This window comes from Chiloscyllium punctatum, chromosome 49, assembly GCF_047496795.1.
Source record: "Chiloscyllium punctatum isolate Juve2018m chromosome 49, sChiPun1.3, whole genome shotgun sequence".
In the NCBI taxonomy this organism is placed as follows: Eukaryota; Metazoa; Chordata; class Chondrichthyes; order Orectolobiformes; family Hemiscylliidae; genus Chiloscyllium; species Chiloscyllium punctatum.
The window spans coordinates 45535205-45551094 of record NC_092787.1 but is presented as its reverse complement, the minus strand read 5'-3'; the positions used below and the strand labels follow the sequence as shown (position 1 = coordinate 45551094).

At 38.9% G+C, this 15890-nt stretch overlaps 1 protein-coding gene across 3 annotated transcripts in view; it reads right to left on the bottom strand.

The window, feature by feature from the left end:
- Positions 1-238: 238 nt before the first annotated feature.
- dph7 (diphthamide biosynthesis 7) overlaps positions 239-15890 on the bottom strand; it is a 28082-nt gene continuing 12430 nt past the window's right edge. For all 3 annotated transcript variants that reach the window (XM_072566386.1, XM_072566385.1, XM_072566387.1), the window contains exons 4-10: positions 12456-12543; positions 10658-10749; positions 9306-9469; positions 7711-7783; positions 4820-4885; positions 4053-4240; positions 239-1554 (exon numbers count right to left, since the gene is read on the bottom strand). In XM_072566386.1, coding sequence (XP_072422487.1) covers positions 1094-1554; positions 4053-4240; positions 4820-4885; positions 7711-7783; positions 9306-9469; positions 10658-10749; positions 12456-12543 — 1132 coding nt within the window. In that variant the 3' untranslated portion in view covers positions 239-1093. The remainder of the gene's footprint in view (positions 1555-4052; positions 4241-4819; positions 4886-7710; positions 7784-9305; positions 9470-10657; positions 10750-12455; positions 12544-15890) is intronic.

Here is a 15890-nt window from a genome sequence, read left to right as displayed (position 1 = left end):
GCATTCTAGGACAAGAGGTCATAGACTTCAATTAAGGGGTAGCAAATTTAAAACAGTGGAGGAGAAACTACTCCCAAAGGATGGAGGATAGGAACCATAGTCAAATTGGCAAAGAGCATCATTGCAAGATTTCCTCAGAAAAATACCTGGATGTGTGTAATGTCAGTATTGATGAAGAAACCAATATCTTTCAAGAAAATAAAAGTTAAGCATAAAGAGAGGCTGTTCAAGCATGATAAAACAATTAAATATGTAATTTATTCTGGAACAAAAGTTTGCATATATTTACAAACTAATTTGTACAATGAAGGCAGTCATAGAAAAATTGAGACAAAAATAGTTTTTGACAAAACACTTCAGTAAAGTCAATTTATTCATACCTGACTACAATAGATTTGCAGCAAAACCCAAAGCAGCCTTCAACAAGAACTTGGTGAGGTTTGAGATTTTACAGAGCAAAGCCCATAGGACAAAAGGGTTAAGGTTTGTTTCAAGGAGGATCAATTGCATAGATTCTCATCTCACCACAAAAAAGTTTTTCCTGTTTAAATGATGTTTTCCAGCCACACATCATTGTCCAAGATAAGTTTGTGAAGCACCAACTTTTGTCTGATTGCCTGAGGTATAGATAGGTATGACACCAAAAACTTAAGAATTTTTTTTTAAAAACACAAATAATAAAGAAATCTAAGATTTGGATGTCTTCCAAAAACCACTCGTTTAATTTTTGTTTAACCTCTTGTGGTATGCCCAGTGCCACCACAAAGGCTATATATAAAAGGTTGCTGGTTTTACAATTCATATCATGTTTCTGGATTATTTACAGACCATTATGTATTAAATGTTTCATGTAACTGACTAATTAATGGTCCAGATATACCTGGACTCCTGCTAGACTCAGTGAAGAGGTCAGGAAATGCCAGTCACAAACCTGCCACATCTGTATTGGAATATTACTCCATCTTTGTCACACAAGTGCCTGACCTTGTAATATTGCTATAGTACATCAAAACCAGCAAGTCCATCTCTACTCCACCTCCACACAGTTTTGCAAATTTAATACTTTAAAAATGAATTTTTCATGAAACATCAACTAGATGACAACATTACTTCTTTCCCATCTCCAAACATGCAAGATATGGTCATAAAAAGAACATGTAGCCAAAAGACTGGCTTTACTTTTAGTCCAATTTACACCAGAGTCAGGATTGTGCTGCTTTACTACAGGGTCCATATTCAGTTGAAGAGATGTACCACTGGCCTGCAAACTGTCGGGCAACTCATCTCTATAATCATCTGACTCATCTTCCACAACCATATCAAATAAGCCAGTGGGAGACTCATATTGAATCTTCAGGTGCTGGAACTTGACCTTAGCTTCCTTTACTCCTTGCTCATGTTCAGTTTTTCTCTGAATTTCACCTGATGATGATACAGGGTGATGGTCAGCGTTGAGCTGTGGATGAAGTGATAGTCTTGACCAATCTGCTCCATAAGCCAATGAGTTGTGCAATATGTAGGAATAAAGAATAGGGATTCCTTTGTCGCGAGCAGCTGGAAGGAAAGGCATCAATTAATTTTTGAAAAATAAAGTTTAAGAAAATTGGCATTCTACAAGTAGACTAAGAATACAAATAGAGCCTTAGGATTGAAACTTCCAAAGGATATGATTTCTCAGTTTACAAGTGCAGGTCAACAAACCAAATCTGTCTGCCTGAGTTACACATTACATTGCTGTACTGAGATTAGAAGGCACATCTACATCTAACCTTATCTTTGCCCCATTTGACAACAAGGCCTCCCTGATTAATTCAATTAGCACACTGCTTTCACAACAGAAAAAAAACCCTTTTGGATGAAAATAAAAAAGTGTACCTGATGAGAAGTTTAAAAAAAAGTTTCACAATGTGGGTGTTGCTATATACATCACAATCCCTCATTGCCAGTGAGAGAAAGTGATGGTGGATTATGTTCTTGCATCATTGTAGTCAATGTCATGTCAGAATTCCCATTAGGAAGAGAATTTCACTTCATGTATTTTAATTGCTGTCATTATGAACAAAGAGTAATTACCTTTATTTGAACTTTATAATTTGTACACCTACAGTAGCAATCTGGCCAAAAACATTGCCAGTGTAAATACAGTAACTAATGAAACTAAAATGCATTACACCACACCAGGAGTCAAGAGTTTTGCTTTGAGTGCTGTTCTTTGATGTTCAACAGCTACTTCTTCCATTCTCACTACCTCCTTATTGGTAATACAGTCACCTATTAATATTAGCTTCTGCATTGATGCAGAATGTAAGTAATATCTGGATTCAGCAGCAGAATTAGAATTCTAATTCTGCTGCTATCAATGGTCCAATAAAAAAAAGCCTACAAATATTACTTCCAAGGCACAACAGAACTTACATTAGCACAAGAACATAGGCACAAGTTAGCAAAAAGTTCCCCCCCACCAATAAAAACAGACACTTATATACACAAAAAGCCATCACCCCTTAAAATACATTCCACAAGTAGGTAATGGCTAAACAGAATTCTGAAGAGTTATTCTGACAACTCTCTTCACCACAGATGCTGCCAGACCTGTTCAGTTTCTACAGCATAGTTTGTTTCAAATTTTCAGCACCCACAGTATTTTGTTTTTAAAACACTCCACCTCAAGTAATTAACTGTATGAGAGAAGTTTTGAAACTATATAGAAAATACCTGTTGTTTCGTACCGAATTGGATACTACAGTAACATCGACATTTTCATTGTTAATGGAGTCTTAAACTTAAGACTCCATATTCATATAGAAACATAGAAGGAATAGGCCATTCACCCACTCAACCTTGTTCCACCTTTCAAAATGGTCACAGCTGATCATCAAGCTCACGACCCTAATACCCCTCCTCCAATATCCCTTGGTCTTTTTAGCCAAAGGAGTTTATCTATCTCCTAGAAAACAAACATTTTGGCATCGAATACTTTGTGGTTGTGAATTTTGCAGACTCACCATTCTTTGGGTGAAGGAGATTTCTCATCTCAGTCCTCTTTCTTCAATGACACCTAGTTCTGGGCTTTCCCCACCATCAGAAACATCCTTCCTGCACCTAACCTGTCTAGTCCTTAAGAACATTATCGTTTTCTATTAGATCTCCCCACATTCTTAATTTCAGTGAATACAATCCTAACGAATTCAAACTTCCTTCATATGTCAGTCCTTCCAACCTCAATCAATTTGGTAAACCTTCGCTGCACTTCTTCTACAGCAAGAGCAGCCTTCTTCAGAGAAAGACCAAAATTGCACACAGTATTTGGGTGTGGCTTCACCAATACCTTGTATAATTGCAAAAAGACACCTTGTTCCTGCACTCAAAACATCTCACTATGAAGGCTCAATGCAAGTCAGGGTGAAAATTGCTATAAATCCTGTCACTCCAATTTAGAAAATGCAAAATCTGAGGTAATGATCTTTGAATTGCAAGGATATATTATTCAATTCTTTTGTACTCAAGGTCTCCATTTTAGACCACATCTTCCAGAGAGCTGCTGCGCTGACTTAGGCTAGTAAACAAGACAAGGAAGACCCAAATTCCAGAATTAAACTTCAAGCAGGTCCAGATCAAAAATTTATATCACCTAACAGAGATTAAATGAGTTATTCAATTTGCTGGGTACAGTTCCAAAACAGTCAAGGTCTCTGCTACCTTGACCAACCAAGTACTCTTCATGCACAAGACCACATCAGTCATTGTAGCTGTAATTAATCCCACCCATATTAACATCAACATGGATGCTAGTTAGCAATGAATAGCAAATCATCTGGCTGAGTTCTTCACTGACCTAGCCCAGGGGCACAGAGGTCAGATGTACCATTCAAATTGCAATCACAGCTGAGATAACTCACAAAAGAATTGAACCAATGTGGTTTAGTACTGTAACTAACAGTTCAGTTACTAAGTTACTGGAAGACAGCTGGTAAACTGATTGTTGCACAATACTTTGATTTTAGTGGCTAGATGTCAATCTTTATAAGATACCTTTTAGCTTTAGCTCCCACCTGCTAAAGAGTCATTATGCACCCCCTCACAGTCCAAGATGTGGTACCCATTGTGCATGCATGCTGCAAGCAGCAGATGCTCTTGAGTTGGATGCCACTTCACTCTCCAGACACCTCCATGGACATGAGTATCTGCCAAAGGCTGTTTCATCTGCCGGGAATCCCAGATAAGAACATGTTCATCATAACTGCAAAGATAAAAGACTTCACATCACTGGCAAAGAAACAAATTAGAGCTGAAAATGTGTTGCTGGAAAAGCACAGCAGGTCAGGCAGCATCCAAGGAACAGGAGAATCGATGTTTCAGGCATCAGCCCTTCTTCGGGACCTCCAGCATCTGCAGTCCTCACTTTCGCCTCAAAGAAACAAATTAGTTTGCTTCAATAGTTACTCAAACTATATACTACAAGAGCTGGAATTAAAATAAACTTTTCAATATTCTTGTAAGAAATTTGCGTTGCATGTTTTATTTATAAAAATTCAGCTTTTATGACAACTGTGGCAGGCTTTTAACAATAACAACAGAGACCAGTCATTACAAATTGGCAAAGAGATCAATGGAATGGAATGGAATATATAGAATAAAAGTGCATAGTAGGTGCATGCATTGATCAAATTTTGTACTTTGACAATGTTTCAATTATTGTCCTTACTTGTGCCCAAAGACAAACTGGGGCAAAGTTTGAGTCACCTTCATAGTAACAGAAAAAGGACCTTCACACAATAAGCAGTTGCTATGTTTTTACTAAGTTGAGCAGAAATCTTACCTTCCTGTAGCCAGGATATGTTCTTTGTGGGGGTTGCTTTGGATGCTGCACACTCCCATTGAGTGCCTGAAAACCAATTACTAAAAATTAGTCTTTTCTATTCCCTTTTCAATGCAAACGTTTTGAAAACTTCAGCTGGTAAAGACTGCATTACAACTGGCAGTTCCCAAGTTCAAAGCTGCCTCAGCAAAACCTGCAACCTCAAATAGCATGTGGGGCAGAAGCAGTACAGCTGGACTCAAATGTCACTCGGCTAAGGATTGAGAAGCGTCAGCCCACGTTTCTATTCTTGACCGTTACTCATGATGTTGACTGAAGACAGGGCAAATTCTCCTGTGACGTCTAATGCACGGAGAAGATTCCATAGTCATTGTCAATGAATTTTAATTGGAATACTGCACGCAACTCTGGTCTCCCTCCTATGAGAAGGATGTTGTGAAACCTGAAAGGATTCACAAAAGATTTACAAGGATGTTGCCAAAGTTGGAGGGTTTGAGCTATAGGGAGAGGCTGAAGACTGGGGCTGTTTTCTCTGGAGTGTCGGAGACTGAGGAGTGACCTTAGAGGTTTATAAAATCATGAGGGGCATGGATAGGCTAAATAGACTAGGTATTTTCCCTCAGGTGGGAGAATCCAGAACTAGAGGGCATAGGTTCAGGGTGAGGGAGGAGCAATTTTAAAAAAGTGATATAGAGGTAACTTTTTGACGCAGAGGGTATTGCATGCACGGAATGAGCTTCCAGAGGAAGTGGAGAAGGTTGGTACAATTACAACAATTAAAAGACATCTGGGTGGGTACATGAATAGGAAGGGCTTAGAGTATGGGCTAAATGCTGGCATAGGACTCTAAATGGGACTAGATTAGTTGAGGATATCTGGTCAGCATGGATGAGTTGGACCAAAGGATCTGTTTCCGTGCTGTACATCTCTAGGACTATGTAGTGAGATAGTTTTGATTAACAGGAAGGAAATAAGAAATCTCAACTAGCTGCCCTCTGTTAATCATTCTACACAGACAGATATTTACAATGGTTTTAAACAGGTGCATTTTGTCCTCTAAGAGGTTTTAAGCCATAGATTAACTGCCTCTTCAAAAAGAATAAAGTTAACAGCGTGAGGGGGTCTTGGTTCTATGTTTTATAAAGAAAGCTTGAACAAGAGAAGCAGCCTGCTTGTTTAGCATTCTGCAATTGGAGTTTTGAAGTTGGTTGTGGCATGTTACTATATTGAAACAGTTACTTTTCAGTAGTTAAATAATGAATTGTTCGAGTCAGATGTACAGCACGGGAACAGATGCTTCACTCCAATTCGACCCAATATCCAAAAGTAATCTAGTCCCATTTGCCAGCACTTCACCCATATCCCTCCAAGCCTCTCCTATTCATGTACCCATCTAGATGCCTTTTAAATAGTGTAATTGTACCAGCCTCCACCACTTCCTCTGGCAGTTCAAACCATACATGCACCACAATCTGCATGAAAAGTTGTTCATTAGGTCTTTTAAAATTTTTCCCCTCTCACCTCAAACCTATACCCTCTGGTTATGGACACCCCTACCCCAGGTGTCCTATTCATCCTATCTATGCCCATGATTTTATAAACCTCTATGGTCATGCCTCAGCCTCTGATGCTCCAGGGAAAATAACCCCAGCCAATTCACCATCTCCCAATTGTTTAAACCCTCCAACTCTGGCAACATCCTTTCTATAGCAGGGAAACCAAAAATTGAATGCAGTATTCCAAAAGTGGCCTAACCAATGTCATGTACAGGCACAAAATGATCTCCCAACTCCTAGACTCAGTGCACTGACCAATGAAGGCAAGGGTACCAAACGCCTTCTTCACTAGCTGTCTTCACTTGCAAGGAACTATGAACCTGCATCCCACTGTCTCTACTTGGCAACACTTCCCAGGATCTTACCATTAAGTTTTCCAATAGAATTAAACTTGTGGATGCTGTAAATAAAAAAAAAACAAATTGCTGGAAAAGCTCAGGTCTAGCAGCATCTGTGGAGACTACTGCATTTGTGGAAGGAAATGAGAATTAACATTTCCTCAGAAGTTAAGCTTATACCAATTCTTTTGTTCATATTTTAATTAGGAGAATGAAGAATAAAGTGTGTTTCGCTTAACGCCAAACAGCAAAGCCAATTGAATTACATCTGGAATACAGCATCTTATACTTCCCTTTAAATAAGATAAAAAGTTAGGGTCGATGCTATCCCCTTGAAATAGCTGAATGATGGTTTGATCTGGTTCTTACAAATTGAACTTTGTGTTCTTCTGTACAGAGAGAATCAATAAAATTGCAAATCTAAACAAAGCAATGAGGGGGCGGGGGGGGGGGGGCGGTGAATGAGAGTCCTTGCTAAAATCATTGTGACCAAAACAACAAGGGAACTTGCAAATGTATGAATTCATTGCTGCAAAGTTAAGCGTGGAATTGGCTGATGCAGTAGCTTGAACCATTGCCCTTTTGCCTCTGGAAACGATAGCCACTGAAGGAATAAATAAAATTCTTTCCTTCATCTTCCTGCAAGTTTTATCCTAGTTTGCAGAAGCCTCAATTTAGTTTCTGTGGATGAAGACCCTCAGTAGAACATTGACCATGTGCACTGAGTGAATTGTACCAAGCATTCAATCCGTGCTGAACTTAACCTACAAGAGACAGATTGGCGTAGAGGATCTCTCCAAATGACCCAAGTGACACCAACTGTGGGAATGCTTAATATGTTTGAGAATGCATTCCATTGTCTGGGCTTGATACAAGTCACCTTAAAGCAAAGAATCACAAGTATAAAACCTTAAATTAGAAAATTCCTATTCAGATCCATAAAGCCATACTGGCCTACTAACCAACATGTTAAACACAAAATACACAGGCACGGTACCCATTGCTGATGAAAATTGGTCTCTCAGTCCCCATTCTCATATCCCAGCCTTTGAGCTTGCTGTCATCTCCACCTTGAGTGGGAAATAAAAACAGACAGTAAACTTAAAAGCCACAATTTTCTTACCAGCGTATGAATTAAACATTATCAAATATGCAACACTAATTGCCATACCAAAATCAAACTGTTTCTATGCCTAAGGAGGAAAAGAAATATCAGTCAAAGAGGACTGCTAACCTGCTGACACGTTCAGTGCAGATACAAAGTCAGGAGTTGACTTAGCTGTAACGTTTTCCAGAAAGACAATGTTCTCACATGGAAGTTTCAGTGGTCAGGTATGTAAAAATCTCAGCAAACTTTGGGGAGGTGGGGGAGAAAGGGAGGATGATGGGTGCTGAGAAAGCATATGGATGCTCAAAGAATTCAGTTAAAAAAACTGCACTGGATAAAGAAAATTTTGATTGTGCGCCCTATCATGTTGACAGTTGAGATTACAAGACTTCCAAATAATTATTATTTAGGCAACACAATTTCCAGTGTGGAAACAGGCCTTTCAGCCCATCAAGTCCACAGTGACCCTCCAAACACCATCCCCTAACCTATAACCCCGCATTGCCCATGCCTAATCCACCTAGCCTACACACCCCAGGACCCTATGGGCAATTTCGCATGAACAATCCACCTAACCTGCACACCTTTGGACAGAGGAGAAACCAGAGAACCCAGAGGAAATCCACACAAACACAGGCAGAAAATGTGCAAACTCTACACAGACAGTTGGAGGGTAGAATTGAACCCAGTTCACTGGTACTGTGAAGCAGCAGTGCTAACCACTGAGACACTGCGCCACCCAACAAATATAGATAGCCCTCCAGTAAGATCATTAGGTCCCAGCCATCTCATTCCCAGATTCTACTACAGGTTGACAATCTGTCAAGTGCAAAAATGAAGAAAAAAAAACTGTCACTCAAACTTGTGCCAGTCCTGAGTAAAAAAAAAATCTGAACCCCTTCCTCCTTGCCAAGCTTTTACTACAGTCACAGATCAACTTGCTGAGACCATTTAAAAAAAAAATTAAGTTAAACGACTTGAGGACAGAGCACAGCCTCCCTTTAACTTACCTAAAAAGGCAGACTTTGTTGCTTCTTCATTCTGGAAGAATCTATTAGTCTTAAAGAATTCAGTTGCTGTTCTAAATTGGGCAGCAAGCTCACCCTTTTAACTGGTCATCTCTAACAGTGGAATCTGAATCAGGTCACTTCAAAAATTCACCACTTAGGACAGGCTTTTGAGCGCTATTGAACACTATGCTGGAATTCTGAAACCGGAGGGGGCAAATCCTGACCCAGATGATATGTTCTTTCCATTCAGTTCAAAATATTATGAAATACAGTAGTCTGAATTATATATATTTAGATGAGGGGAATATAGTCACTTGGGGGATACTGTACTAGAGGACAGAACACAACTGCACAACAACTTCAGGGTTGGGGGGAGAAAAATCAAAATTAAGATGTTCAACTCATGCACAGATAAGAAAAAGCACATTTGGGCTGATCTTTTCACAACTGCTCAGGAGGACTCCGTAAACCTACCTGAATAAACAAAATCTGTGTTCCAGTAGTTGAAAGCTGCAATCCAAGCTTCAAAGTCATGTGCCTTCCAGTGAGACACTATATCTAGTGCTGATCTACACCCATCCACAGAAAGGAGGCTCAGGTAGCCTTTTGAGTCACTACTGATGATTTTCAGCGGCTCACTTTAGCAGAGAAGGGAAAATACCACTGAATTAAAACTCATTTTGCACAAAGGAACATTCAGCTCCAAGACCAGAAAACATAGTAGCAGCAATAAGAATTTTTATGCAATACTTACACATAAATCTGACAGTGTGCAAGGGTAACGGGAATGAAGTAATCACAAAATCTACTTTTTAAAGAAACTTCCTTTGAGCAAAATCCATATTAATCAGGGTGGCAGTTATAGCATTTTTGCTATTTGTTAGCAACAAATTAGTCAGATGAAGAGTGAAATCAATCCAACTGGCTGAGCAGTCTTCACTACCTCTACATTGAATGGGGACATAGTAAAGTATCTTAGCTTAATGATTAGGCTTAAAATGCTGGGTCAATATACTTTAAAGAAATGCAAACTTGAAAGATATTTGCTTAACTTTCTATGAAATAAAGAATGGAATAGACTGTATTGTCTCCAATTATTGTTGTTAGATAGATTGGGGAGCTAATAGGTGTTACACATGGGAAGAATAGATTGAATGTTGGGTGACATCATTTCCCAGACAACAGTTGACCCAACAGGATAAATTGGTGGTGAGGTGAATGTATAATGGACTAAGTTCTTTTTGGTCAGAGCTCACAAAGAACAGACAGTTATAAGTCATGGCCAATGTAGTTTCTGAATATTTATAATGGACACAGAGATACAAGTTTGAAGAAGAGTTTTTCCACATTTTATTGAGTAAAAACTGTACTAATCACAAAACATATTATACACCAGCATTTGTTTCCTTCCAGTCCAACATTTTTCACACTTTCCCATGCTGCCCACCAGCTAAATGTCACTGCACAATAAGGTAGATCTGAAACTAGTTAGTCACATACCAAGTTCCAAACAGTCAAGAAATGGCTAGTTGAAAAAGGCAACATACATACAAGTTTCTTTTAAAACTGGATAGCACAGCAAATATACTGAGAAAAGGATGGTGAGAAAAATATTAATACAAACCTTCAGAAGGGAAGAGGTTACATACACAAAGCAGTAAATTTCAGGGACATGAGGGAGAACAGTACAAAACAGAGACTGATCAAAATTGTTCCATGAAAGACCTGGTGCAGACTTGATGGGTCAAATGGTCTGTGTTGCATTATTCTATGAAATACCATAAAACACAACTCAACAAAAGGAAGGGGCAGGAATAAAGACTTACTGTTCTCTTCCCGTTGACCAATCCAGCGAAAGAGCAAGGCATTCTGGGCCTATGCTAACACTGCACATTGGCTCCAAGGAGCAGCTGTTTTTCTACTGAAAGAAAATATTATACTGAGCCATAAATAATTCTGTTTTAATACTTAACTCCAGCTGTCATTCTCACCTCTTCCTTAATGACATCAAACTCACGATCGAGATAAAAGTCCACGAGTGTCAATTTGAGGCCTGACAGTAATTATTTGCAACTTGTCAACTGAAGGAAGAATTAGAGGCAATACCGTGCCTGCCCTTGCCAAATATCCATAAATTATTCCTATTTCAGGATGAAGTAGTGGGGGTGACGAATGAAGACTAATTGAAACTACAATTATATAAAGCAGCATTGTATAAACCCATTTAAACCTCAAATCTTAGCCATCAACAACAGTAATTTTGCAAGAACTTCACAAAAGTGAATGCGCAAAGAGGTTTGCACACATTGCATCCAGAAATATGATTTTCTACTTTGTTGTGTCCATACATCTGTCTGACAAAAGTATATTAAGCTGTCAGACTCAAGAAGCGAGTCTATCAGAAACAGCAGTTATTGTGGGAACAATTTGAAGCAACAGCTCCACAACATACTTCTACGTTACACTGGCTCCAAAACAATTTTTCAAAAAAATATTTCAAATTAAGTCATTATATAAACTCAGTTGTATAAAATGATTTAAAATCTATGCCCTCAACAAAGGCAAACAATAAGACTATAACCTGCTTCTATTTGAAAAAGATAAACAATCATGAGGGGCACAGATACGGCAAATAGCCAAAAGTTTTTTTTCCCGCAATAAGGGAGTCCAAAACTAGATAGTATAGGTTTAAGGTTAAAAGGGAAAGACTTAAAGACCAGAAGGGCAATTTTTCCACACAGAGGGTGGTGCATGAATGGAATGAGCTGCCAAAGAAAGTCAGAGGTGGATACAATTATAGCATTTAAAAAGGCATCTGGATAGGCATGAATAGGAATGGCTTAGATGAACAGAGGCCAAATGCTGACAAATGGACTAGGTCATATTGGGATGTCTGGTCAGCATGGACGAGTTGAACCAAAGGCCTGTTTCCGTACTGTATGATTACATAAAACAAAATAATCAATCCCAATGGCAGCATGTTAAATTTATGCCTCCAACTCAAACTGGTCACAAAAAAATGGAAACCAGTCCATATCACCACAATAGTACAAAAATCAAGCAAAAAACAACTTTAAATATTAAGCTTCAACCAATATAACCTTCTGAAGCATTTCTGGCATTACAGACATTATCATGACCAGCTTATTATTCTTCCAGCTGGAGAACTCAGGTCAGATAGTATCTGAAAGAAAGCAAGTTCGCATTTCACTTTGATGACCTTTCATCAGAACTCAGGATTTCAATATAAAATTGCCTATTTCTGTAATCCAAAACTTTGATAACTGCTTCAACCTCTTTTTCCATAACTAACAATACATCGTGGGGTGAACTGGAGACAATGGCCACATCCCAGCAGAATTTAAATTCAGTTAAAGCATTACCTAAAATGTATTGAGATCCATATCCTACCATTACAAAGGAACCTCTATTATCGGACAAGATTGCAAAGTCACAATGCTTGGCTAAACGATGTTACCCAGCATTCGCTTAACCGAACAAAACATTCCCTGCCTGCGTACTTCAGATAATAGAGGTTACTCTGCAAATGCAATATAAATGTAAAAGATGATTAGCATCTCAAAAGTTTCCTTAATAACCGTACAGAACAATGAATCCACATACCTCACATTGTGTCAGACTACGCAGTTCCAGACTTCCCTCAGCATTTGCAATGCCAAGAATAGGATGCCCTGCCACTGGTATATGACACCTACAGTCAAAATAGCTTTAGATTAGATTCCAAACATCAAGCATTCATTTCACAGAGAAAACGGTTTGTTAAAGTTTAAGTCAACAAATTCCAAACGTTTAAAGGACGTTACTGCCTGAAGTGGTAGATACAACATACAGCTCAATATTGAACTTGCAGATTACAAAAATCTCAGGTTAGGTCTGTAGTCTGTGGAGAGTTAGCCAGCAGTAGGAAAATACAACTGACTAGCATCACGGAGGTTCCAGTCATGACTGCTACAAACTGATTCTTACAAATGTCAATTCTACGCATGACATTCCTTTGCTTAACCTAACTGATCTCTCCAACAAGATCCTAGTTGTCACGTTGGGAAGACTGAAGCTACCAATTCTTCACGCAGCCAACTGTCCGAGATTGAACAAGACTGCTTGCAATCTTGTGAACTTCCAAGATGTTATCCTTAAGATCACCTAATTTTAGATTAGTGACACTACTTTGCCTCTACCTCAACTCATACCAACATACAAGTGAGATGGACCAGGCTACTTGGTCTTAAGAGCCAGCTCTGCCATTAAATAAATGGCTGACCTGATTATCCCATATTCCCACAACCTAACTCTAACAAACTCTCATCAACATAACACCAAGAATTTATTTAACAACCTTAAGAGACACGGATTCTGGAAGTCATTTTTTCAAAGTTGTGTAAGCAAAGACTCAAGATCACCTGAGAGAAAACAATTTCTCATCTGTGAATGCCAGTTCTAAATCCTGCGGAAGAGGTAATGTCTTCTAGACATGCAGCTTGTCAATACTACTCAGGATCATGTTTATCTAATTACCCACTAAACTCCAACGGATGTTTTCCTCAAGACAACCTGTTCATTTCAGATCTCAGTCTGGTTAAAATAAGATTTACTGTTTTAACACATTTACATCCTTCCTTAAATAAGCTCTTTCTTCGATGTACCACACGAAGTGCTGTACTCTCAGAGGTGATGCCTTTTGGATGTGACATTACAGGCCAAATGGGTCAACATAAAAGATCCCAATATAGAAGCAAAATTATCCTGTGCTCTAGCCAATATTTAATGCTTAATTTACCATTAGATCACCAAACTTAGATGATATGGTAGTTATTGTATGGTCATTTGAGACTTATTGTTTGTATACTGGCTGCTGCACTTCCTACATTTCAAAAATTCTGACTGTAAAACAACTAGTGGGAAAATAGGGAGGTGATGGCTTTGCATTATCACCACTAGACTGTTAATCCTGAATCTCAGGTAATGTTCTGAAGACTAAGGTTCGAATCCCACCACAGCAGATAGTGGATTTTGCATTTAATAAAAATCTGGAATTAAGAATCTAATGACAACCATGAATCTATTGTCAGTAGTCAGAAAATCACATCTATTTCACCAACATCCTTTAGGGAAGGAAAATGCCATCCTTACTTGGTCTAGCCTACATGCGAATCCACAATCTCACAATATGGCTGACCTTGAACTGCCCTCTGGGTAATTAAGGATGGGCAATAAATGCCGGCCTAGCCAGCAAGACTCTCGCTGCATTGATGAACTTTTTTTTTAAAAAAGCACAAAGTAAATAAGGCCTTGCTGTGTAATGTCATTTTACAGAAAATTGGAGTTGACCATTTGGCACTTCAATACATGCTTCTCCATTCAATGTGATCAAGGCTGATTATCCAACTCCGTCGCCCGTTCCTGCTTTCTTTCCATGCCCTTTGATCCCTGAACAACAATACCACAAAATAATAACTACTGTCTCATTCTTGAAAACATTCAGTGTTTTGGCATGAACCACTTTCTGTAGCAGAATCCCACAGCCTCACCACTGCCTGGGTAAAGACATTTTTCCTAATTACAGTCCTAAATGGCCTACGCCATGTCCTTCGACTCTTGGCTCTGAATTTCAGTCATGAGGAGCATCCTTCTGTCATTTACTTGGTTTCACTTTAAGGTCACTAATAAAATTGTGACAACATCTTTAACATTGGGAGTTTCAGTTTAACATTATGCCCTACATACATCCTGTACTACCTGCTCAAAACATCTCATGTTTCTGCGCCCAGTCCTTTTTCTCCGCTCCTGTCACTCTCCTCAGCCCTTTCTCACCACAGACACTACCTCCTCTTCCCTGCTTCACCCAACCCAAAGAATTCCCTTTCCTGTCCTTTCAAGGTTTTGAGAGTTTTTTGGACCTTGGACTCTCCAGTAGCCATTTCTGCTAGCTCCCATTCTGAACAGTCTTTGGCTCCACTTAGTGGCAGACGATAGTCAATGGAGGCAGTTGTGCCCTGAAGGGACTAGTCCTGTCACTAGATGGGGCAGGATCAATTAAAATTCAGACAAATTTAATTCTCACATCTGTATACAACAATTACATTTATATTGTATTCTAATATTTTAGAATTGCTTCATAGGTTACTTATGAATGCAGGCATTTAAGCACATACACCATTTCAACTTAAAAGTTTCTTTTGCAGCCAAAAGGTCCAGAAGTACCTCAGTGATTTATTTTGCAATTTCTTTTCCAGTTGGAAACATGCAGTACAGCATGTACAATTGCATATTTTGAGCAGTACAATTCAATCAGAGCAAAGAAACAATCTACCCTATCCACACCTTACATATGCTTCCTTTTTTTCCCCTCAACAAAACCCTCAATTTCTTTAGTCATCCAGCATTCCCTATACCTACCAGCCTTTCCTTTCACCCTGACAGGAATATACTTTCTCTGTATTCTTGTTATCTCATTTCTGAAAGCTTCCCATTTTCCAGCTGTCCCTTTACCTGCGAACATCTGCCCCCAATTAGCTTTTGAAAGTCCTTGCCTAATACAGTCAAAATTGGCTTTTCTCCAATTTAGAACTTCAACTTTTAGATCTGGTCTATCCTTTTCCATCATTATTTTAAAATGAATAGAATTATGGTCGCTGGCCCCCACTGATACCTCAGTCACCTGCCGTGCCTTATTCTCAAGAGTAGGTCAGGTTTTGCATCTTCGAGTGGGTACATCCACATACTGAATCAGAAAATTGTCTTGTAAACACTTAAATTCCTCCCCGTTTAAACCCTTAACACTATGGCAATGCCAGTCTATGTTTGGAAAGTTAAAATCCCCTACCATAAGCACCCGATTATTCTTACAGATATCGGAGATCTCCTTACAAGTTTGTTTCTCAATTTCCCTCTGATTATTAGGAGGTCTATAATCCAATCCCAATAAGGTGATCATCCCTTTCTTATTTCTCAGTTCCACCCAAATAAATTCCCTGGATGTATTTCCAGGAATATCCTCCCTCAGCACAGCTGTAATGCTATCCCTTATCAAAAACGCCA